The 25,280-nt window shown below is 42.7% G+C and overlaps 1 protein-coding gene across 1 annotated transcript in view; it reads left to right on the forward strand.

The window, feature by feature from the left end:
* The window catches only part of LOC311498921 (uncharacterized protein), a 225,241-nt gene that overhangs the window by 83,223 nt on the left and 116,738 nt on the right, over positions 1–25,280 (forward strand). Inside the window, exon 6 of the mRNA XM_084559706.1 lies at positions 17,317–17,490. Within this exon, the coding sequence (XP_084415832.1) occupies positions 17,317–17,490 (174 nt within the window). The remainder of the gene's footprint in view (positions 1–17,316; positions 17,491–25,280) is intronic.

Here is a 25,280-nt window from a genome sequence, read left to right on the forward strand (position 1 = left end):
AAAATAAGTATCGGCCGATATATCGGAATATCGGATTTTAAAACCAACAAATATTTGTATCGGTATCGGCCTTCAAAATCCTTTATCAGTCGGGCTCTACTTATACTTTAACATAAAGGCACTTATTTATTTTAACAAAACACTATTTATATTTTTAAACAGCTCTATTAATCAAAACATCAACATTTATCATGTAACATCAGTATTTATCTTTTTAACCATAGATTATATCTCTTTTTAAAGGTGCAGTACACTGTAAACAATTTTCCTGTAAAATAACAGTAAAGAGCTGGCAGCACAGACGCCAGCAGTATACCGTTATTTTAACGGTATTTAAACGTAAACTACTTTACGGTATTAGTCTGTAAACCATAAAAACTGTATATTCCTGTATTTCCATAATTTACAGTAAAGAGCTGGCAGCAAAGACGCCAGCAATATACTGTAATTTTACAGTAGTAGTGTGTAAACCAGACATACAGTATATTTCTGTATTCATACTGTTATTATACAGTCTATTACAGTAAAAAATAAATGCTGCATATTTCTGTGATTATTTGGAAATTAAAATAATATTTTGTTTAGGTTGTTACTTTGTAGACAGTGCCTGTCTACAGTAAACAAACAATTTCAACCTGACCCTAAGCCTGGATTCAAGTGTCTCTCCACTGAAAAAATAAAAAACTTGGATCAACTTAAAAAAATTGAGGTAATCGATCACACGAAATATCTGACATTAACTCAAAGCAAATAATTTTATTTCGTTTAACCTGAAAAGTTTAACTCCATGCAACCACTAATTAAAGGTTGGGGCAATCTAATTGTTTTTAGGTTGGAGCAAACTAATTATTTTAGGTTGGAGCTTTAGGTTGGAGCAAACTAATTATTTTAGGTTGGAGCATAACTATTTTAGGTTGTCTCAAATAAAAAAGTAACAGTTTTATTTGAAATGTATAGTAAATCAAATTTAAAAAAATTGCTTTTAATACATTTTGATCAGTGACTACTCAGAACACTTTCCTTAAGAACACATTCATATTTATTGTTCCATAAATTGACAACACTGAACATGTGTTTATAATCTTCTTCAGCTGAACACCAGAAACGAGACTATTGATGTCATCAGAAGACAAATCATGAAGCTGCAATAGTAGCTCAACTCCTAAGACATCATGCCAAGACATACATGTTCTTATTCAGATGTAAGCCTTATTATCAACTAAACACAAAAGCTGTTGCAACTGAGGGCAACTCATTCAGGACCTCTGTTCCTTCGATGACAGTCTTAATGTCTTTGTGTGGATAGAGAGGATCCTCTTTCTCAGTGATAAAGATCGCCATGGTTTGCTCCAGCTCTTCAACTTCATTTTCCTGCATTAAAAAGAAAGAAGAAGAAAAAAAAGACATGTTATTGTTTCAGAAATCTCCAGATGTCATGTTAGATCATAATATCCTTATGACATTGTAAATAGAACTTACCACAAGCAATGATCACTGGCAGGAGCTTCGAAATGCACATGGTTGCACAGCAGAAACACGACCGATTGGTGGCTGCTTCCCTTAAGTTGAAAGAGAATACATTATTTAGTTTTTAAGTTAGCCATCAAGTGTGTTAGCTACTAACATGATGCACAAATTACCCAACTTTTAACATAAACAGATATACTTTATGATTTTAGGGAAGCTGGCTAACATTTTGGTACTTTTCTACTACATGTAAATTCTGTTAACAGTGTAGCATATTAACATTACCAGCAAGAACTAGCTGGGCCTTGTAATATTATGACTGATAAATACTGAACACAAGATAATTAGGAGGGTGAATAAAAGATCACAGATGTCCTTATACTATTGACAGCAGAAATAACCATCAGTCAAGTCTGCAGCTTGAACCTGGGGATTAACTAACGTTACCACATGTCAAGTGTCAAAAACGCAATAACAACAAAAAACTTTGGAGTGTTAAGCCCCTTCCTGACAAGCTAGCATGTCATGGTTGGTACTATCTTCAATAGCTTTAACACAGAGCACTTTAAGACAGTAATGTCGGCTCTTCGCGCCACTGTTAACAATTAAAAACACTAAGCAGAGCAAACGCATTTTAAGGTACGAACATAACATTAACTGTAACGTTAACTAACTTAAACGTGGTAGCTACCATCAATGCCGCCACAAAATAACATTACATTTACAAATTATTGCTTGAATTTCTTAGTTAGCGAACTGTGATAACATAACCCACCCACGACCAGAGGACGGCTAACGTAAGTTAACTTTATAGTTTGAATGAAGAATGCTAACGTTAGCGCTAGTTTAACGTTAGCATTTATAAACTATCAAGCGGGAGTGCTGAGATTACGGCCAGAGTCAAGGCCAGTCAGGTATACTTGGAAAAAACGTTAATGGTAGACAAAGTTTAATGTTTTTACCTTACCAGTATCAATGTTGCTCGTTGTGTTCTTCTGTGTCGCAGCCTGGATCGAGGGTCTGTTGGAGTGAACCGACCGCCGCCCACTGATTGTTCAGTGACGGACGCTTTTTTTTTGTTTTTTTTTTTAAATTCCTTTATTTGGACGGTAAACAGGTCAGAGAGCGGGATCTCAAACTCAACAATGCGCATGTGCAAATCATGCTTAATCGAAAAATACTGTAGTGTCCTGTAATTTAAAACATCACCATACTGTTTGGGGCCTCTGTCCTGTTGCTCCAAGTTAAGCAGCCCACAATGCATTGCTAACTACAGTACTAAGCTGTTTAACACGAAAACAGTATTTTAATGTTGAAAATTGGCTGTAAATTTACAGCAATTGCTTACAGTGTAGGAAAATCTTATAAAACTAACTTTCTGTCATTTGCTGAAACTGACCCTATGTTCAAGTATAATTGCATGAAGCAGGTCATTTTAAAAAAAATTCGGCTCCTCTGGCCCCACCTAGAGCCTGTAGCGCGATTTGCAAGACATCCAACGCTCCACATTCAGATGCACCAATCAAGTCCAGGGGTGTATCTAACAGAGTGTCAATCACTGCTCATGGACACGCATTTCATAGCGCCCTCCCCTCCCTCCACCACCTCGCACCACTTGTCCGTGGGCGTGTAGAAGGAGCCGGGACGTAATCCTCGTCTGAGGCCTGTGCCTCAGCTTCAAACGTCTAACCACATCAACAGGTAGCGGTCATATAGCTACCACATAGCAAATTGATAAGTCTAAACTGTGGAATAAAACGCCACAATGAATGCTTCTAACTGTTACTGATAGCAAACATCACCGATGTAGGCTACTTTCAGAAACAGGGACGTGCACAGGGGGGTTGCTCAGGTTGCTCAGGCAACTGCCCATATGTCCTTCTCGACTCACGTTGCCCTTCTGAGGGGAAAAAAAAGAAAAAAAAGAAAATTGTACAATGGATGCAGAATTTCACGTAGGCCTAGATAAAAAAAAAATAATCGCAAAGCCTCATTCACTTCCATTCGGGCACCGAAAGTGAAAGTCAGTTGGGGCAAACTCTGTTTACGTGGCTGCAGCGCTGCACGCGACTGGCAGCGGCCCAAGTAGGAGCACGTCGAGGTTGTCGTATAGACAGTAAAAGATAGGGTTGTCGGGTGAGACGACTCAACGTTGTCGGAGAAGGTGAGTTTGTGATGTATAACAAACGAACGATCATCATCATCAAGTTTTATTAAATGAATTAAAATCTTCATAAATCCAGGCTGAGTTTGCCACGTTTAGCAGACAGATAGCTTGCAGACAAGCAGCCCGTTATCACACAGCCTAGGCAATTTTTTAGGCATTAGGCAAACTAAGCTACATGTCTGCTGATAGTTAGTTTCTTACATTTCGTTTTAGCAAGAAGAATGAATGATGGAAGTAATGCATCACATTACCGTAAATTCCGGACTATAAGCCGCTACTTTTGTCACTTGCTTTGGACCCTGCGGCTTATACAACGGCGGATGGATTTTTACAGCTAACGGTCACCAGGGGCGCACTATCATGTCATAGACGATGACACGAGGATTAAGAACTGACTTTTCTGGTAGGCTATAGTAGGCTGGTTATTTTAATACAGTAAACGGCCGTGTTACTGCACCCCTACTGCTGTGTTGGCTGAAAAAGATGTAAAAAGATGCTGGTTATTTAGTTGAGCATCCAGGTTACTGCACTTTTGCTGCCGTGTTACAGGCAAGCACTTTTACAAACGAATTAAATTTAGCCATTTAACGTTATTGCCTCGTCAAGCGTTGTAAGCTTTGTTTTTTGTTATACTACTACTACGGTACTGACTGCAGGAAGTGCGCTAGGAGCGCACCGTTGTATTATTTGTGCACTGCACGAATGCTGTTTGTAATGTCAAAGATGTGAAAGTTTGATCAATTGATTTTTTGTTTGACTGATCGAAAGATTTATGTTTGTCAAACGTAAATAAATGGGACGCTTTGCGTTTCCAAACAGTCATTTCTGTCCCGACAATCCCCTCCGTGGTAGAAGAAACTCTTACAGTAATTAAACATTAAAACATCAGCGGTTTATAGTCGGGTGCGGCTTATAGTCGGGTGCGGCTTATGGCACAATCTGTCTTTTCCCCAAAATTTAGCTGGTGCGGCTTATATTCAGGTGCGCCTTATAGTCCGGAAAATACGGTAATTATTATATTTTGAGTTTGCCACGTTTTGCCTAAATAATCAGACAGATCAAGCAGCCCGTTATCACATAGCCTAGGCTATTTTTTAGGCATTAGGCAAACTAAGCTCTGTCTGCTGATTAGTTAGTTTCTCACATTTCGTTTTAGCAAGAAGAATGAATGATGGAAGTAATGCATCACATTCATTATTTTATTCAAAATGGTTAAATGCCTAAATCCTATCACTATTTTTGGTATTGTAGGTTTTCATGTTTAGTATGTAAATTTGGAGAAACCTACAGTATCAGTGACTTGATAGGATATTGATAGGGATATTGATGTAGGGATTTTCATGACTCAAGTCATGTTTTTCTGTGTTATTATTAGTAGTAGTTAAGGTGATTGAGTGCTGTATTTCAGTGTTTTACTTCTTTGTGTATATTTTAATAAAGACCCTGTTATTCTCAGTCCTTCATATAGCCCGTGACTTTTTTTTTTTTTTTTTTTTTTTTTATTTTGGGGGGGGGGGGGGGGGGGGGTGCTCTTTTTTCAGGTCAGAGCAACTGCCCCTCAAAATTCCTGTGCACGTCCCTGTTCAGAAACATCCTAACCTTGGTTTTGTCCTAAAGTTGACTATTGCTAAATATTTTGACCTAAAGTATAACGACTGTATCGTTGTTCTTTAGGTCAAATTATTTAGCAATAACGAAGGGTATTACAAAAACTATTTTGTTGGTGTTACGTCGGTGTGTTCCATGCTAGTTTGTTTACTCGCTCTCTCTCGGTTCTCTGCTCGTGCACAGTATTCCAGGGCCAATATGCACGCGCTCTATCGTGCACAGCTCTCCCTTGTGGGGGGAGGGGCTTGGGAGACCGTTTTGGGCTTTAGCGGAAAGTGGGGAGGGACTGAGAAGTTGTGATGTTCAAATTTTTTGGCTAAGTCCTGGATCTTCGCAATCCTGCCTACGGGACCTTTAACTCTTTCAACCATGAGTTAACAGTATTAAATTGTTCAGTGCAGTAAACACATTACATTAACCAAAATACACTTTTTATAACGGCATCATATGCCATCTCTTTCTCTCTCATATGCTACAGTAGTGGCCATTTAGCTTAACCAGCTACACCATTAGCATTCCCAGTACAGGTAATACCTGAATTAGCTTAACAGCCTTAGCCGCGATTAGCATTAGCTTCGCGCTAGCTCGTTAGCGATCTTTTTACAGTTGGTTTTCAAGGTTCACCATGATACAACAGGTACCACGGTGGGTTTAAAACATTAGGAAAACATATCGGGGGACTCGGACTGGTTTTATGAACATACTTCAATGAAAGGAATTTTCTCACATCATGCTATTATCAACAGCTAACCTCGGGGCTGTTAACCGGCTCCTTTCTCTCTCACGCACTCTCACACGACTTATAGTCCAGGCAAAGTAGCGTTTTACGACAGACTAATTGTGAAAGAATTTTTTTTAGCATAGATCATTTCTATGAGGTGTCCAGAACAACATACTAAAAGTCCTAAGAAATCCTAGTTGAGGAAATATGTTAATTTCTCATCAATCCGAAATGTGTGCCGTAAGGCCAGGTAAAAATACATCCCAATGGGGCTATTTTTTTTCCTTTACTCCTATCAAAATGAAACTTTACACAATGAAAGTACCCATGAAAAGTAACTTTTTTTGTATTACAAGTTTCTTTGAAAATGTATTTTAATATGCAAATGAGCTATACACTTATTCAAATATGCCCAAAATACAACCAAAAATTAACTTTTTTTACGACAGACTAATTGTAAAAGAATTTTTTTTAGCATAGATCATTTCTATGAGGTGTCCAGAACAACATACTAAAGGTCCTAAGAAATCCTAGTTGAGGAAATATTGTAATTTCTCATCAATCCGAAATGTGTGCCATAAGGCCAGGCAACAATACCACAATGGGGCTATTTTTTTCCTTTACTGCTGCCTTGTGCGCGATTCATAGCCAATCGTATCAGTTATACCAAATGACGTATGTAGAGCGACAGAAATTCGACGAGGAAGAAGAAGAACCTTTACTGTCCATGAAAAGACGATGGCGTTTAATGATTATTGCCATTTGTGCAAAGTAAATATGAGGGTAGAAGGCATATACGGTCACTCTGCCGACCTATTGTATCCAAAAAAACACAGAGTCTATTAATGGCGAGACCACCACAACGACTGGGGTTTCGCTAAACCCCATAGCCTTAGCCACCAACGGGGCTAGCTGGTAAATAAGGCTTTTGCCAAAGCCTGTTGGTAGCAGAGCAAACACATCCTTCTTGGCAATGAAGTCTTTCAACGCCAAACGTTGCTCTTTTTTTAAAATAAACTTGTGTTCTAAGCTACTTAAAACACTGTCTAAGGCTGCATCGAACGGTAATGTTAGGTCCGCTGCTATGTTGGATTAACACACTACAAGCTTCGGTGTCGCGCATAGACGTCGTCATCATCTTGCTGCCCCCCCCCCCCCCCCGGTCTGTGATTGGTTCCCTATCTCAGGCGCAAATATGGGCGATGGTTTCCAGACTGCTTTTGCAGCGAGAATGAAATCGCGCGCAAAGCAGTATGGGAACACCCAGGCTATGGCTTGGTAGTACCTGCCAGGGGTATAACCCCCGCCGGTATAGTCTTCAGGGTCACAGAGGAACACAAGCCTCCCCACCACGACAAGGTAGCAACAAAAGGGGAGGTGTTTTTTTTTTGTTTTTTTTTTTTTTTAAATCCAGCCTGGATCCTCGACCCCTTCTGGATTATTAGATGTTTGTTGCTTGTGAAATTCACGAAGAATTGAGTGGGCTATGTCTCGCAAAGTGACCATACATTGATTTTCCAGGGCAGTTATCATTACTCTATCTCCAAAGTGTTCCTTTATTTTAATTTTCATCCACTTTGCACAATATGGTTCACAATCTGTGCCTTGCAAGTTCTCTGTCATCTTTACCATAAGGTCTTGAATAGTAATTTGTTCATCATCGTATTCTTCTAAAAAGTTTGCCACCTTTAGGAATGCTGTTGTTCTCTCATAATCTTCTGGTCTTCCGAGTTTGAATCTTTTGGGTTTGTTGCCTGGGTTTGCAGAGAATTGACTCGGAATATTCTTCATATTTCGAAAGTTACTGTTGCATATGTTGTGGTACACTGCATTGGCTGCATGAAGGTCATGGACAGATGATATTCTCCCCCAAACTGCATTAGACCATTCATCGTTCCTTAAGTGGCAAATCTGCACAATCCTTTCCTGGAAGTCTCCTGTTCTTACTTGGTAGATATACATTTTCTCTCTGTGCTGATTTTTCTTATCTATTTCAGTTGGTTGTCCACAGAAGAAGCAATGCTCTTGAAAATTGAAGTTCTGTTCTGAGCGGAGATTATGTTTGATTTGTTGTTGTTGCAAAGATGGTAATACATTATCACGTACAATATTTTCTGCTTTACAATAGTTGCGGCAGCATTCGATGTGTACTCTGTTTCCAGGAATTGTCACTAAGCTACTTCCACGTTGAGCACTGGCACGGTTCACACCATTGCTGCCTTTTGCTCGTAGAACAACCAATGTGTTTTCATCACTCAATGACTCATTACATATTTTACACTTCTCCATTTCCCCTGTTTACATACATTACACACTGCATAAACAAAAAAAGAAAAGAAAACAGTGTTGTCTAGCAATGAAATTAGGCCCAATAGAATTTGCTAGTGCTATCAAGCTAACGTTAGTTCATTTCAGTAGGCTAGGTGATGCTGGTGAAGGTGAAGTAGTTTTGGCCTTAAGCAAAATGTCTCTACAATAAAATGTCTAGTTAGAAAGGAGTTGGTAACTTAAAATGTTCTGATTGGGTTTCTAGCCTAGATATTACTGTCGCTAGCTTCTCATAACACTGCAAAGCTACTTTACAAACGGTGGAAGTCTGATGTGTGGCCCGTCTGGTCTGAAATACTTGCCTACTACAAAAAGAGAAGCAGTTTTGGTGTCTGGCAAAATTATTTAAAGAGCTGGAATGTCTGGAAAGTGTGTCTATCTGGTTTTCATCTGTCATCTGTGTGAGAGTGAATTGTTTCGTTTGTAAGAATGACATCTGCCTGTTATCTCGTAATCTTACCAACAATACCAATCATTTGTAAATCTACCAGCCCAAAATGTAATCTCACCACGTTACTAATGACTAAAATGGCAATTCTGACTTTCTATCATGTCATTAGGTTAGGCTTGTTCACAAATAAAAAAAAGCCTATATTCGCCTATATTCGACTAGTGTATAGCTCATTTGCATATTAAAATACATTTTCAAAGAAACTTGTAATACAAAAAATGTTACTTTTCATGGGTACTTTCATTGTGTAAAGTTTTGATAGGAGTAAAGGAAAAAAATAGCCCCATTGGGATGTATTGTTACCTGGCCTTATGGCACACATTTCGGATTGATGAGAAATTAACATATTTCCTCAACTAGGATTTCTCAGGACTTTTAGTATGTTGTTCTGGACACCTCATAGAAATGATCTATGCTAAAAAAAAATTCTTTTACAATTACTTCTATTTTTGGCTCCCAAATGAGTTAGTTTGCCTGGACTATTAATAACAGAAGACTTATCAAGATACTGCCCGAGGATTAATCATTGATTTACGTGGTTTTTGTCATGTTACACACCCCAGTTCGTCAGCTTTTACATGCGGGTGCTCTCGTCAGTAGCTCAGCTCTGAGAAAGATGGCGCTTGGCGCAGACTAGATAACGTTCAAGAGTCATGGCACTACGCACAGGGCTGGTGCGCCACTTTGTGGTGGGGCTAAGATACTCCACTCAAATAACACATTGTTTTAGTAACCATGTGGGTTACATTTGTCTTCTCATTCATTTTGGAGGGACGTTCTGTTCTTGATGTCACTGCTGTGTCCATATTTTCTCTACTATGATGACATGATGACTGTCTTCACTATGTTTCATGGTATCTTACCAAGTCATTAGGTACAATACTGAATACATGATCATTGTTGAGGATGGAGTTTGTGGTGCTTGATTGAATTAAACACTAAAGTGTTTCTGTTATTTAGCCTGGTCTACTGACTACAATGTGAAAATGATAGGTGTCAGTGTAATAGTTCTACAAAATTAAAACACAGTTTAATTAACATCTTTCTCAGAAACTAATGCTGAATACCAGAACTTTCATGGAGACTAGATTAGAGCAGATTAGCATAAACACAGACAATTACCCCCCGTCAACCATAAAAGACAAACGATATTACAACCTGGATAGGCATTTACAACAACACCTTCTCAATGTCACAAAACTAAAAACTACAATTTATTTAGCACAAAATCTTGGACAGAGTACACTTCACCCAAAACATATTATACAAAATGGGAATGGTGGAAAATAACATCTGTTCACACTGTACAACAAACACTATAGACGACTACTTACACGCCATCTGGCTCTGCCCACTGACTCAAACTTTGGACAAACTTTATCAATACACTTTCACTAGCTATAGGTGGCAGTATTCCATTCCAATCTGCTAAAAATATTCTAATCTATGTGTCTGCTAGGAGACCATATGAACCGCCACTGAAAAATTTCTTTAAAAAAACACTATTACTCTACTATACTGAACTGTTTATAATTCTTATCATTGAAAATATTATTTATGTTATTGTAACTGAACAAATATAATGTAATACATATTTTAATTTAATAATATTACTATGCAGTTATGTTGAATATCATTACAAAACATCTAGGTAGCAATGATTCCTTGTCATCCCCTCCCCTCTTTCTTTAAGAAACACAATGACTCAGACTTCACTGCCGTTATCATGTCTGTACTCCCGTTCTTAAATAGCAGTTTGTCTTTGCTTGGCCATTGGAAGAACATGGCGCATATCACATCTGGAAGTTTTAAATTGAAAGCAGCATAGATACACAAAGAAAACACAAAAAACAACAGAACTAAAATATAAAACTTCTATATCAAGGACCCCTGCATTAAACAATAAATTTTGATCGACGATGTGTTGAAATTATTGTTAACTGTCAACTGCCATTACCAAAAAAGTTACTTACTACTTTTGGATCTTGGCAGGAAGAGAAGATGTCGACTACACAGATTCTCTTAAGAGCTTTGGAGAATTTGACAAGCGAGGAGTTTAAGAAATTCAAGTGGTACCTGCAGCAGCCAAATAAAGACTTTCCTGCAATCCCAGTATGTCGACTGGAAAAGGCAGACAGGATGGACACTGTGGATCAGATGGTGAAGTACTATGTCCAGTATGTGGAAGTGACAAAAAAGGTTTTAATGATGATAAACAGGAATGATCTTTTGGAAGAATTATCAAAAATCGCTTCAAATCCTACAGGTAAGTGAACAGTTATAAATTGGACAGAACCAAGATCAGAGATTCATGTTATAAACAAAAACTTCTCTCTCTACAAATACAGACTCATATAGTATGTTTCACCTTGGCTGGTAGAACTTTTAAAGGAACATACTGATCCTATTTTTTTCAAAATAACAATTCCAAGGTGACTCCTTAGACACAGTCCTGCTTTAGTTGCTTCTCCTGAGATGTATGGATGCTGGAAAATAAGATGATCTATTTATCTGTGAACAAGCAGCCTTCTGCTAAAGTTCCTGTTGTCATCTTAGAGCTTTCTACAGATGCTTCATGATCTGTCTTTGATGGAGATTAGTGAGACTATTTTAATTGATACTGTGACAGCATGAATTTAACTGAATACACTAATATAACACACATTTTATCTTTGTTTTATTCATTCAGAAAACCTTGCTGATTGTAAAAACAAAATCAAATCTAACTTGCGAGAAAAGTTCCAGTGTGTGTTTGAGGGGATTGCTAAAGCAGGAAACTCAACCCTTCTGAATGAGATCTACACAGAGCTCTATATCACAGAGGGAAGGACTGCAGAGGTCAATGATGAACATGAGGTCACACAGATTGAAACAGCATCCAGGAAACCACACAGACCAGAAACAACCATCAGACAAGAAGACCTTTTTAAAGCCTCACCTGGAAGACATAGACCAATCAGAAGAGTGATGACAAAGGGAGTGGCTGGCATTGGGAAAACAGTCTTAACACAGAAGTTCACTCTGGACTGGGCTGAAGACAAGGCCAACCAGGACATCCTCTTCATATTTCCATTGACTTTCAGAGAGCTGAATGTGTTGAAAGAGAGAAAGTTCAGCTTGGTGGAACTTGTTCATCACTTCTTTACTGAAACCAAAGAAGCAGGAATCTGCAGCTTTGAAGAGTTCCAGGTTGTGTTCATTTTTGACGGTCTGGATGAGTGTCGACTTCCTCTGGACTTCCACAACACTGAGATCCTGACTGATGTTACAGAGTCCACCTCAGTGGATGTGCTGCTGACAAACCTCATCAGGGGGAAACTGCTTCCCTCTGCTCGCCTCTGGATAACCACACGACCTGCAGCAGCCAATCAGATCCCTCCTTACTGTATTGACACGATGACGGAGGTCAGAGGGTTCACTGACCCCCAGAAGGAGGAGTACTTCAGGAAGAGATTCAGAGATGAGGAGCAGGCCAGCAGGATCATCTCCCACATCAAGACATCACGAAGCCTCCACATCATGTGTCACATCCCAGTCTTCTGCTGGATCACTGCTACAGTTCTGGAGGATGTGTTGAAAACCAGAGAGAGAGGAGAGCTGCCCAAGACCCTGACTGAGATGTACATCCACTTCCTGGTGGTTCAGACCAAAGTGAAGAAGGTCAAGTTTGATGGAGGAGCTGAGACAGATCCACACTGGAGTCCAGAGAGCAGGAAGATGATTAAGTCTCTGGGAAAACTGGCTTTTGATCAGCTGCAGAAAGGAAACCTGATCTTCTATGAATCAGACCTGACAGAGTGTGGTATCGATATCAGAGCAGCCTCAGTGTACTCAGGAGTTTTCACACAGATCTTTAAAGAAGAGAGAGGACTGTACCAGGACAAGGTGTTCTGCTTCGTCCATCTGAGCGTTCAGGAATTTCTGGCTGCTCTTCATGTCCATCTGACCTTCATCAACTCCTGGTTCATCAAAGTCTTTAGAATCAAACCTAAACTAAAACGTCTCCATCAGAGTGCTGTGGACAAGGCCTTACAGAGTCCAAATGGACACCTGGACTTGTTCCTCCGCTTCCTCCTGGGTCTTTCACTGCAGACCAATCAGACTCTACTACGAGGCCTGCTGACACAGACAGGAAGTAACTCACAGACCAATCAGGAAACAGTCCAGTACATCAAGAAGAAGATCAGTAAGAATCTGTCTTTAGAGAGAAGCATTAATCTGTTCCACTGTCTGAATGAACTAAATGATGGTTCTCTAGTGGAGGAGATCCAACATTCCCTGAGATCAGGACGTCTCTCCACTGATAAACTGTCTCCTGCTCAGTGGTCAGCTCTGGTCTTCATTTTACTGTCATCAGAAGAAGATCTGGAGGTGTTTGACCTGAAGAAATACTCTGCTTCAGAGGAGGCTCTTCTGAGGCTGCTGCCAGTGGTCAAAGCCTCCAACAAAGCTCTGTAGGTAGATTTAGGAACTATTTGAAACGTGATTCATTTAGTAAATGACAAATAAAACATTTTATGTTGATTCTACTTCAGGCTGAGCAGTTGTAACCTCTTAGAGAGAAGCTGTGAAGCTCTGTCCTCAGTTCTCAGTTCCCAGTCCTCCAGTCTGAGAGAGCTGGATCTGAGTAACAACAACCTGCAGGATTCAGGAGTGAAGCTGCTGTCTGATGAACTGGAGAGTCCTCACTGTAAACTGGAAACTCTCAGGTTGGTTTTAAGCTACTGATAGTTTGGATGATATTAAAACAAATCTTACTTTAAATGTTGGTTGTTTGGATGACATTAAAACATTAAAATGTGGAGTGCAATAAGTGACGAGACAAGAGACGGAGATGTGTCGAGTCAACTTTACTCTCCACTTTTTGTATACTCAAAAATACTATACAGCGAGTGAGGTGAAAACTGCCACACAACGTAAACACGGAACTGATAACTTGAAAACCCTCACTTCCTTAAAGGTACAGTCTCTTGGTGAATGTCTCTCACACTGTTCATTGTGGGTCACCACACAGACCCCCCCAGAATTCACCCATAATAACAGGGCTCGACCGAACAGGTACCCCAAATGGAACCGGCACCCACCCACTAGTGCAAACAGAACAGACCAGTCCATAACAGTCCCCAGAAAAGTCAACGTATGGGGGGCGGACGGTAAATCCTTGGGAACGTAGGACTGGGTTCGGCCCAGTGCAGCCTTCATGTCCCGATGAAACCACTCGCAAAGTCTGTTGCTCTGTGGGTTATAGGCTGTGGTACGGTGGACACCAACTGCAGTCCAAAGCTCCGACGTGAACTGCGGACCTTGGTCCAGGGAGAGGTCAGACGGTGTGCTGAAACGGGCCACCCAAGCCATAATGAACGCCTGGGCCACGTCAGCCGATGTAGTAGCTGACAGGGGAACAACTTCTGGCCACCTGGTGGTCCTGTCCACCATGGTGAGGAGGTAGGTGTAACCACGGGAGGGGGGGAAGTGGGCCCACCAGGTCCACATTCACACGATCAAAACGCACCTTGAAGGGTGCCAACGGGGCCTTGGTATGACATGTCACCTTTGCGCGCTGGCACACCACACAGGCAGCAGCCCAGGCCCTGACGTCCCTCCGCAGACCTGGTCAGACGAACTTGGCCCCCACCAGCTTGGTAGAGGCCTTCACCCCTGGGTGGGAAAAGCCGTGGATGGCGTCAAAAACCTGACGCCTCCAGCCAGCAGGCACCAGTTGTGGTTGGCTAGTGGAGATGTCGCAGAGGAGTGTAGCGTTGGCCGTGTTAAACACCACATCTTCCATGAGCAGCGCCATGGGGGCCGTCCTGTAGGCTTGCACCTCTGAATCCGTGGTCTGATCCGCTGCTATGGCTGCATAGTTGAGGCCCAAGAGGACGGACCCAGTGACGGCCCGGGAGAGGCAGTCGGTGACAAAATTGTCTTTGCCAGCCACGTGCTGAATGTCAGTGTTGTACTCGGAGATGGCAGAGAGCTGACGCTGCTGTCGACCAGACCATGGCTCCGAAGACTTGGCCATGGCGAACGTCAGCGGCTTGTGGTTGACAAAAGCCGTGAACCGACAGACCTCCAATAGGAAACGGAAATGACGGGTGGCGAGGAAAAGACCCAGGAGCTCTCTGTCGAAGGCGCTGTATTTCCTCTCGTTGTCATGGAGCTTCCTGCTGAAAAAGGCCAGCAGCTGCCAGGCTCCGCCCACCCACTGCTCACACACAGCCCCCACGGCGTAATCCAAAGCGTCCGTAGTAACCCCTGTGGGGTGACGTGGTGGCCGAGGAAGGTGATGGATGCCTGGCCAAACTCGCACTTGGCCGGGTTGGTGATGAGACCATGCTCACTGACCTGGTCGAACAGCTGCCGGAGATGTGTCAGGTGGTCTTCTGCGGCTGCACTGGCCACGAGAATGTCGTCCAAGTAAACAAACAAGAACAGCATGTCTCGCAACACAGAGTCTATGAGGCGCTGAAACGTCTGGGGCGACAACCACCATCAGCCTTGGTCACCATGTTTAGGGGGGAGGCCCACGGACTGCTCCATGGTGGTGAGCTCCTCCCTGGCGATCGCGAGCTTGGCAAAGTTGAGGCGCTGGGCTTGTGCGTAGACGGCGGGGGCAACCGTGGCGATGTAGTGCTCAATGTTTATCCACTGTCAATGAAAACTTGGACGTGGTGAGGTCAGGGAAGTTGGCGAGCAGGCGTTGATATCGGTCCCCGGTGGCAAGCGTGTTCTACAGACAAAGCACCCCCACCCCTCCCAGCATGCAGGGGTACGGAGTAAAAGAGAGAGCGTCGATCAAGAGGCAGCAGCCGTCGGCTGGACAAGGTGTTAGTGATGAACAACAGCTTGCAGTCATGGCCAGCGCCCATAGCCTCTAATGAGCGCTGGCCATGGCTTTTCCCTGGGCTCCAAAACTGCATGGCTTGCGACACTGCTTGGCCTTGGCCCCAAACCTGGAATGGTAATAACACCACCCATCCTCATACTGTTGGCAGGCCGTCACAGCAGCCGTGGTGTCCGGGTCGTCCTCTGGGGGCGGGGTGGGGCAGACGTGTGCTGGTGGGGTAGCAGCGGATGGACGAACTGCTGGCGGTTGGCGAGGAAAATCCTGTCTGCCTTCAAAGCCGGCGCCCGGTAGTCTCTGGAGGAAGGGAGAGGGGAATTGGCCAGTGCGGTGCGCACGGATGCTGGAAGCTGTCGCAGGAAAGTGTGGGCGAAGAGGAATGAGGGATCCTCACCGCCCAGCACAGCCAGCATCCTCTCCATCAACTCCGGCGACTTGCTGTCGCCAAGGCCGTTCAGGGACAGGGGGCAGTCTGCTTTCTCAAGCTCCGACAGTTCAAAGAGTTGCAACATGAATGCTTTGAGTGTGTTGTGCTTGCCGTCAGCCGGAGAAGCCTCTAACAGCACCATAGCCCTGGCTGTCGTCGAGGCATCTAAGGCTGCTACCACATGGAAATACTTGGTAACGTCCTGAGTTATAACTCTCAGCTGGAACTGGGCCTCGATGTGTTGAAACCACGGCCGTGGGTTGTGCTGCCAAAAGTCCGGTAAGTTGATGGTGGCAGCATAGATAGCACCGACATTAGCTGCGCCTCTAGCAGCGGTATTTTCCTCACCGCCGTTGTGAAACATAACTCAGCCGTCATCGGGGTCACCAATGTGGAGTGCAATAAGTGACGAGACAAGAGACGGAGATGCGTCGAGTCAGCTTTACTCTTCACTTTATGTTTATTCCAAAATACTGTACAGTGAGTGAGGTGAGGCTGCCACACAACGTAAACACGGACCTGATACCTTGAAAACCCTCACTCCCTTAAAGATACAGTCTCTTGGTGAATGTCTCTCACAGTGTTTATTGTGGGTCACCTCAAGGCTCGTTTCAGCATCTTAGAGAACGTTTCCACTGTTCTTCTGTGAATTCTGTCTGTCTCAGTGTCTTTCAATTCTTCATGTTATCCAGACTGATCCAGGACTCCTAATTTTGTTGTTGAAAATACTTCTTTATGACTCTGAATGTTTAGGCTCTCTTTCTTACTGTGTACGTTTCATATTTCAGGCTGAGCAGTTGTAACCTTTCAAAGAGAAGCTGTGAAGTTCTGTCCTCAGTTCTCAGCTCCCAGTCCTCCAGTCTGAGAGAGCTGGACCTGAGTGACAACGACCTGGAGGATTCAGGAGTGAAGCTGCTGTCTGCTGGACTGGAGAGTCCTCACTGGAAACTGGAAACTCTCAGGTTGGCATCAAGCTATTGATTCACAAATCTTATTTTAAATATTGGTTGATTGGATGACATTAAAGTATAAAACAGGGATTTACTGTAGGTTACTACTTCAGAAAATGTATTTAACAGAAGAGAAACTACATCAAATTCTCAGTTATTTATCAGGTTGATTGTTTCAGCATCTTGGAAAACATGTCCACTGTTCTTCTGTGGATTCCGTCTGTCTCAGTGTCTTTCGACTCTTCATGTTATCCAGACTGATTCAGGACTCCTAGTTTTTATTGTTGAAAATACTTCTTTATGACTCTGAATGTTTAGGCTCTCTTTCTTACTGTGTACATTTCATATTTCAGGCTGAGCAGTTGTAACCTTTCAAAGAGAAGCTGTGAAGTTCTGTCCTCAGTTCTCAGCTCCCAGTCCTCCAGTCTGAGAGAGCTGGACCTGAGTAACAACAACCTGCAGGATTCAGGAGTGAAGCTGCTGTCTGCTGGACTGAAGAGTCCTCACTGTAAACTGAAAACTCTCAGGTTGGTTTTAAGACTGATTCACAAATCTTCTTTTAAATGTTAGTGGTTTGGATGACTTTAAAATATTAAAATATATTAAACAGGTATTTGAGTTGCTACTTCATTAACTGGATTCCAGAAATCTAGCATGAAGTTATTGTAGATATGAAGCAGAAAGAAGTGATTGGCGGGGGCTGTTCCACATTTTATTCTACTATGTGAATCAGGTTAGCTAGCATAGATGCTATATCACTGAAGGAAAACTGTTCAGGGACCAGATGAAGTCAGAACAGTAGAGTGACTGTTTACAGGCTGCAACAGTCTGAATGCACCATGACTGATGGTCAGCGTGTGGTTCCTTCATAAGAACACATAAAATCACTGAAATTAACCCAGACGACCAAGAAAGTTAAGTGAACTGATGTGTCTGATGCTGACATTAGGAACTGAAGGCTGGTGACTAGTTTTACATTCAAACATGTTTTAATGCTACACCTACCTGCTACTTGTACAAATAACTCAGTTTGTTTCAACCTTTTTTCATCTTTGTGGAAATTATATAAATGAAACAAAATCATCCAGACAAGAGTGGTTCAGATGGTGGTACCCGCATAAGTGATGATGATTGGCTAAGGTAGGGTAAGATTTCATGGTAAGCCAATCAGCGGCAGGGCAGTGTTCAGTTGGGCGGGTGTTGTTTACACACAAACGCGTGCATAGCAGTATCACACAAGCGATAAGAGATAATCTGCAGCAATGGAGAGTTCGGAGCATTCAGAGGTAAAGTTGCTGTTTTCAAGGTGGAAGTATAGGCACTACTTTAACCTCATTGAGGTAAAAGGCAAGAACTTACATGTGAAGTGTACATTACGCTCAGAAAAAATCTAATTCTTAGACGTATTTAAACATATTTGTGTTTAAAATTGCTCCCCGGACGCAGTCCTTAGAGGCCGCAGCACACTGCTGTTCACACAGTATTGTGGGCAGTTGGATGGGTCAAACAGCAGGAACTGAAATTTCCTCATTGCGGGAGAATTAAGGGTTACAAAAAAAAAAAATAATAAAAAAAATAGCTAGTTACTTTTATAGTGGAGTAATTCAGGTACTAACTCAGTTACTTTTTGCAGAAGTAATAACTATAGTTATAATTACTTTTTAAAAGTAACATGCCCAACACTGCTCATGCCACGGGTGGCACCCACACTGCTATGCTGGTACCTCTCAGTGTTATAACAATGCTTTATGTATGGCCTGATTTCTTGGGTTTTAGTGACAGCTCCCGCCCACAATCCCCGCAGCATTGTAGCTGCGGTCCCGCCCACATTTGAAAGTGCTGTGTGCACTTCATGTTGTGTGCTGAACGTCAACTGTTAAGCGGAATTTTGAGACGAAGCAGGAGAAGACTTTCAAAGATCAAGCAGACAAAGCAGAGTCAATTAAATGTGCTGTATATGCAACAGTATATATAACCATCATCTCACACCTTCTAGTTGCAATATGTGGTAATTTAACTCCTATTGGAGTTTGTTGTTGTTTTTATTCATGATATTCATGAATGTCAACATATATATATATCTATAAAAAACAAAACGTCCCTCTCACCCTCCTCGGGTGGTATCTGTGTCATCCTGAAGCTCGGGTCCTCTACCAGAGGCCTGGGAGTTTGAGGGTTCCGCGCAGTATCTTAGCTGTTCCTAGGACTGCGCTCTTCTGGACTGAGGCTTCTGATGTTGTTCCTGGGATCTGTTGGAGCCACTCCCCCAGTTTGGGGGTCACTGCCCCGAGTGCTCCTACTACCATGGGGATCATGCTCGCCTTGACTTTCCACATCTGCTCCAGCTGTTCTTTCAACCCTTGGTACTTTTCAAATTTCTCGTGTTCCTTCTTTCTGATGTTGCCGTCTGCTGGTATCGCCACATCTATCACCACCGCCTTCTTCTGCTATTTGTCTACCACCACTATGTCTGGTTGGTTAGCCAGGACCTGTTTGTCAGTCTGGAAGCTGAGGTCCCACAGCACCTTGGCCCTGTTGTTCTCAGCCACCTTCTGTGGTGCGGCCCATTGGAATTTGGGCACTTCTATTCCATACTGGGTACAGATGTTCCTGTACACTATTCCAGCCACTTGGTTGTGTCTCTCCATGTACGCTGACCCGGCTAGCATCTTACATCCTGCTACTATGTGCTGGACTGTCTCAGGGGCATCTCTGCATAGTCTGCACCTTGGATCTGATCTACACTTGTAGATCTTGGCCTCTATGGTTCTTGTACCTAGGGCCTGTTCTTGTGCTGCCATGATCAGTGCCTCTGTGCTGTTTCTGAGTCCAGCCTTTTCTAGCCATTGGTAGGTCTTCTCGATATCAGCCACTTCTTCAATTTGGCGGTGGTACATGCCGTGTAGGGGCTTGTCCCTCCAGGTGATCTGCTCCTCTTCCTCTGCACTCTTATCGGATTTCAGTTGCCTGAGACATTCACTTAGCAGTTCGTCCTGTGTGGCCATCTTTCTGATGTACTCTTGGATTTTTGATGTTTCATCCTGGATAGTGGCCTTGATGCTCACTAGTCCTCGGCCTCCCTCTTTCCGCTTAGTGTAAAGTCTCAGGGTGCTGGATTTGGGGTGAAACCCTCCGTGCATGGTGAGGAGCTTTCTTGTCTTGATATCTGTGGCTTCTATCTCCTCCTTTGGCCAGCTTATGATCCCAGCGGGGTATCTGATGACTGGTATTGCGTACATGTTGACGGCTTGGATCTTGTTCCTGCCATTTAGCTGACTTTTCAGGACCTGCCTCACTCTCTGGAGGTATTTGGTTGTGGTTGACTTCCTTGCGGCCTCCTCATGGTTTCCATTAGCCTGTGGGATACCAAGGTACTTGTAGCTGTCTTGGATATCACCTATGTTGCCCTCTGGTAGGTCGACCCCTTCAGTTCTGATCATCTTGCCTCTCTTTGAGACCATGCGGCCACACTTGTCCAATCCGAATGACATCCCTATGTCGTTGCTGTAGATCCTGGTGGCGTGGATCAGTGAGTTGATTTCTCACTCATTCCTGGCGTACAGCTTGATGTCATCCATGTAGAGCAGGTGGCTAATTGTTGCTCCACTTTGGAATTGGTACCCATAACCACTCTTTGTGATGATCTGGCTGAGGGGATTCAGGCCTATGCAGAACAGCAGTGGTGATAGTGCATCTCCTTGGTATATGCCGCATTTGATGTTGACTTGGGCAATTGGCTTTGAGTTTGATCTTATACAGTTCCAGACATTCCAGTATCCATGTGTGTGGCATTGAGTCGTAAGCTTTCTTGTAGTCAATCCAGGCGGTGCACAGGTTGGCCTGTCTGCTCTTACAGTCTCTGGCGACTGCTCTATTGACCAATAACTGGTGCTTGGCTCCTCTGGTGTTGCTACCAATTCCCTTCTGAGCCCCGCTCATGTATTGAGCTACGTGCTTACTCATCTTAGCCGCAATTATGCCTGACAGGGCTTTCCATGTTGTGGAGAGACAGGTTATTGGCCGGTAGTTGGATGGGATAGGCCCCTTCTGGGGGTCCTTCAGGATTAGGACTGTCCTGCCCTGGGTTAGCCACTCTGGGTGGGACCCATCCCTTAGCAGCTGGTTCATCTGTGCTGCTAGACGTTCATGGAGTGCTGTTAGCTTCCTCAGCCAGTAGGCATGGATCATATCGGGGCCTCTGCCTCCTTAGTGTATCTCTTCAACCGGGTGGCCAGCGCTGTTAGTCTCTGTTTGTCAGTTTCGAGTACTTCGGGTATGGAGAGCTTGGTGTACTTCCTGGGTGCCCCTTTATTCACCATGTTGCCTTTCTGCAGTTCTGTTAGCTGGCTAACTTCCCTCCATGTTGCCCTTATCTTGGCCTCTAACCGTATTCTCCATGGTGGATGCTGCCTGTTATGGTCTGAGCCCATCTTCAATTCAATTCAATTCAATTTTATTTATATAGCGTCAATAACAATACAAATCGTCTCAAGACGCTTTACAAAAACCCGGCCTGAAACCCCCAGAGCAAGCCTGAAGGCAACGGTGGCAAGGAAAAACTCCCTTTTAACAGGAAGAAACCTCGAGCAGAACCCAGCTCATATGGAGGGACCCATCTGCCTAAGGCCAGCCGGGTACAGACAGAAGAAAGAGAGAAGAGAACAGCAAAGAGAGAAGAGAAGAGAACAGCAAGATAAACATACATCTGTCATAGATACACATATCTGACTAAAGTGTACATGTGGAATCTTATGATACAAACTGATGATGTTACATGACAGTTTGAAAATGTAAGAGGAATCATAGGCAGGTTGGAGAATTGTTCATTCAGGTAGGAGTGGATAACTGCAGGATTCCATGAAGACTGGGCAGGCTGATGAGACCACGACAACAGATGTAGTATAGAGCTCCACAGGAAACACACCACTCCAGGCCAGAGATACTCACAAGAAGAGGGGGGAAGGGGGGGAAGGGAGGGGGAAGGGGGGTGGGACACACACAGCAGTAAACATTCTACATAGTAATAGCACAGAATTGTATGACTAGTAGTATATAGGAAATTAGAGGGCAAGAGCTCTGTGCCAGAGAAAAGAAAGTGGAGGATGCGAGAGAGGAGAGAGAAGAAAGAAGGAGGACATGTGTTTGGTGCATCGTCCCCCAGCAGCCTAGGCCTATAGCAGCATAACTAAGGGATGGTTTAATCCAGCCCTAACTATAAGCCTGATCAAAAAGGAAAGTCTTAAGCCTGACCTTAAAAATAGAGAGAGTGTCTGCCTCCCGAACCCAAACTGGGAGCTGGTTCCATAGGAGAGGAGCCTGATAGCTGAAAGCTCTACCTCCCATTCTACTTTTTGAAATTCTAGGAACCACAAGTAGGCCTGCACTTTCAGACCGAAGTGATCTGCTGGGATGATATGGTACAATAAGGTCTTTAAGATACGATGGAGCTAGGCCTTTAAGGGCCTTGTATGTAAGGAGGAGGATTTTAAATTCTATTCTAGACTTTAAAGGGAGCCAGTGAAGAGAAGCTAAAACTGGAGTAATATGATCTCTCTTGCTAATTCCTGTCAATGCTCTTGCTGCGGCATTTTGAATCAACTGGAGGCTTTTTAAAGAGCTATTTGGACAGCCAGACAGTAATGAATTACAATAATCCAGTCTGGACGACACAAATGCATGAACTAGTTTTTCAGCATCACTCTGAGACAGGATGTTCCTAATTTTGACGATATTACGCAGGTGAAAGAAGGCAGTCCTGGTCACTTGCTTTATGTGACATTTAAAGGACATATCCTCATCAAATATAACACCAAGGTTTTTTACAGTAGTACTGGAGGCCAAGGTAATGCCATCCAAAGACACCATGTGATTAGATAATGAATCTCTGAGATGCTTAGGACCGAATACAATAACTTCTGTTTTGTCTGAGTTTAAGAGTAGGAAATTACAGGTCATCCAAGCCTTTATGTCTTTAAGGCATGCTTGGAGTTTAACCAACTGATTAGTTTCATCTGGTTTCATAGATAAATATAGCTGGGTGTCGTCTGCATAGCAATGAAAGTTTATGCCATGTTTTCTAATAATCTTGCCTAATGGCAACATGTATAACGTGAAGAGTATTGGTCCTAGCACAGAACCCTGAGGAACTCCATAACTTACTTTTGTATAAGTAGAGGAATCATTATTGACATGAACAAACTGGAATCTGTCAGATAGATAGGATTCAAACCAGTCTAATGCAGTTCCTTTAATCTTGACCTCACTTTCAAGTCTCTGTAGTAAAATATTATGATCAATAGTGTCAAATGCAGCACTAAGATCTAGCAGAACAAGTATAGAGACAAGTCCACTGTCTGAAGCCATGAGGAGATCATTGGTAACTTTAACCAGAGCTGTTTCTGTACTATGATGAACTCTAAAACCTGACTGAAACTCTTCAAACAGACCATTCTTGTTTAAGTGGTCACACAACTGATTGGCAACAACTTTTTCTAGAATTTTGGAAATAAAGGGAAGGTTGGAGATTGGTCTATAGTTGGCTAAAACATCTGGATCTAAAGTGGCTTTCTTAAGTAAGGGCTTAATTACAGCAATCTTAAAAGACTGAGGCACATATCCTGTTAATAAAGATAAATTTATCTGGTTCAATATGGAGGTGTTAATTAATGGAAAAACTTCTTTGAGCAATTTAGTTGGGATTGGATCTAGAAGACAGGTTGATGGTTTAGATGCTGTAATTGTTGAAGAGAGCTCAAGAAGATCTACTGGGGAGAAGGATTCCAGATATTGATAAGGTCGTACAAAAGTTTCTAATGTCGCTGTACTTGCATCTTTAACAGCTGTTGGAAGGATGCCTTGAATATTTTCTCTAATGCCGACAATTTTATTAGTAAAGAAGCTCATGAAGTCATTGCTACTGAGGGCTAAAGGAATAGATGGCTCAACAGAGCTGTGGCTCTTTGTCAGCCTGGCTACAGTGCTGAAAAGAAATCTGGGGTTGTTCTTGTTTTCTTCTATTAATGATGAATAATATGCTGTTCTAATACTACTGAGAGCTTTTTTATAAGTTGTTAAACTATCTTTCCAGGCTATGCGAGCTTCTTCAGAATTAGTGGAATGCCAAATTCTTTCTAGCTTTCGGACTGCCTGTTTTAAACAGCGCAACTGTGAATTATACCATGGAGCTAGCCTCCTCCTATTTATGACCTTCTTTTTCAGAGGAGCAACTAAGTTTAAAGTTGAACTAAGCGATGCTGCAGTGCCATCGACAAAATAATCTATTAGTGCAGGGGTTAAATTGTGGTTGCTGTCGTCCACAACATCTTGTAGCCAAGCATCTCAGTGATGGTTCCCGTAGCAATTGTTGTTAGTGCAGCATTCACATCCACTAGCAGATCTTCTGAAGGTACTTTACAAGTCAGCTTCGGTATTCGTCGGGGGTTCCAGGCTTCTAATTGTGCCATGATCTTCATTCTCAGGTCAGCAGCTCTTGCACTGAGGCTGGTATCTGCTGGGGCTTGGTACCCAATCTCTGATTGTGGGAGTGATGGTGGCATCCCCCCGCTGACCTGTCGTCCTGGCGCCCCCTTGCCATAGCATTGTTGTTGTATCTCATAAATCTCTAGTTGTGATAGGAGTTTTCGATTGCTGATGTTGGAACACTGGGCTAACAGCTGTTTTTCGTTGTTAGCCTTGATTGTGGGTTTCGAAGTAACCATTGGTCCCACATTCGCTGCATGTATCCCTTCTCTCTCGGGTTTGCTCGTATAGTAGCATTCCAACAGTTCCGTGTTTTCCGCCCATGTCCATCTATATATGTGTGTGTGTATATATATATATATATATATATTTAACCCCCTCCTTAACTCCTCAATCCAAATTGGTTGTTTCAACTCAGACCAGACACTGTGAATCTCTTTGATGCAATATGTAAATATTTTTTGTACATAACATATTTGTTGGCCGTATTCTATTTTTATTCTGTTTTATTTTTTGTATCTTCTGCATCTCGCACTGTTGTTTCCTGCTGCTGTAACGCCCTAATTTCCCCACGGGGATGAATAAAGTCTTATCTTATCTTATCTTATCTCTTATCTTATCTGTATCCAGATGTGATAAACAAGCAAGCTCCCTTAAAGTGTTTACCACTGCTAAAAATCACAGGATAGAAGCAAGCTATCGCATTGCATTACAAAGCATGGGAAGCCGTTTACGGATAGTGAATTCATTAAATTCATTCAGTTGCTCAGATGCTCTTTCTGAAAACTTGCCACATAAACAATCAAGTCATGAATAAAGGACATTCCCACATCAGCTA

The sequence above is a fragment of the Chelon labrosus genome, assembly GCF_963514085.1.
Source record: "Chelon labrosus genome assembly, chromosome: 14".
NCBI classification, from domain to species: Eukaryota; Metazoa; Chordata; class Actinopteri; order Mugiliformes; family Mugilidae; genus Chelon; species Chelon labrosus.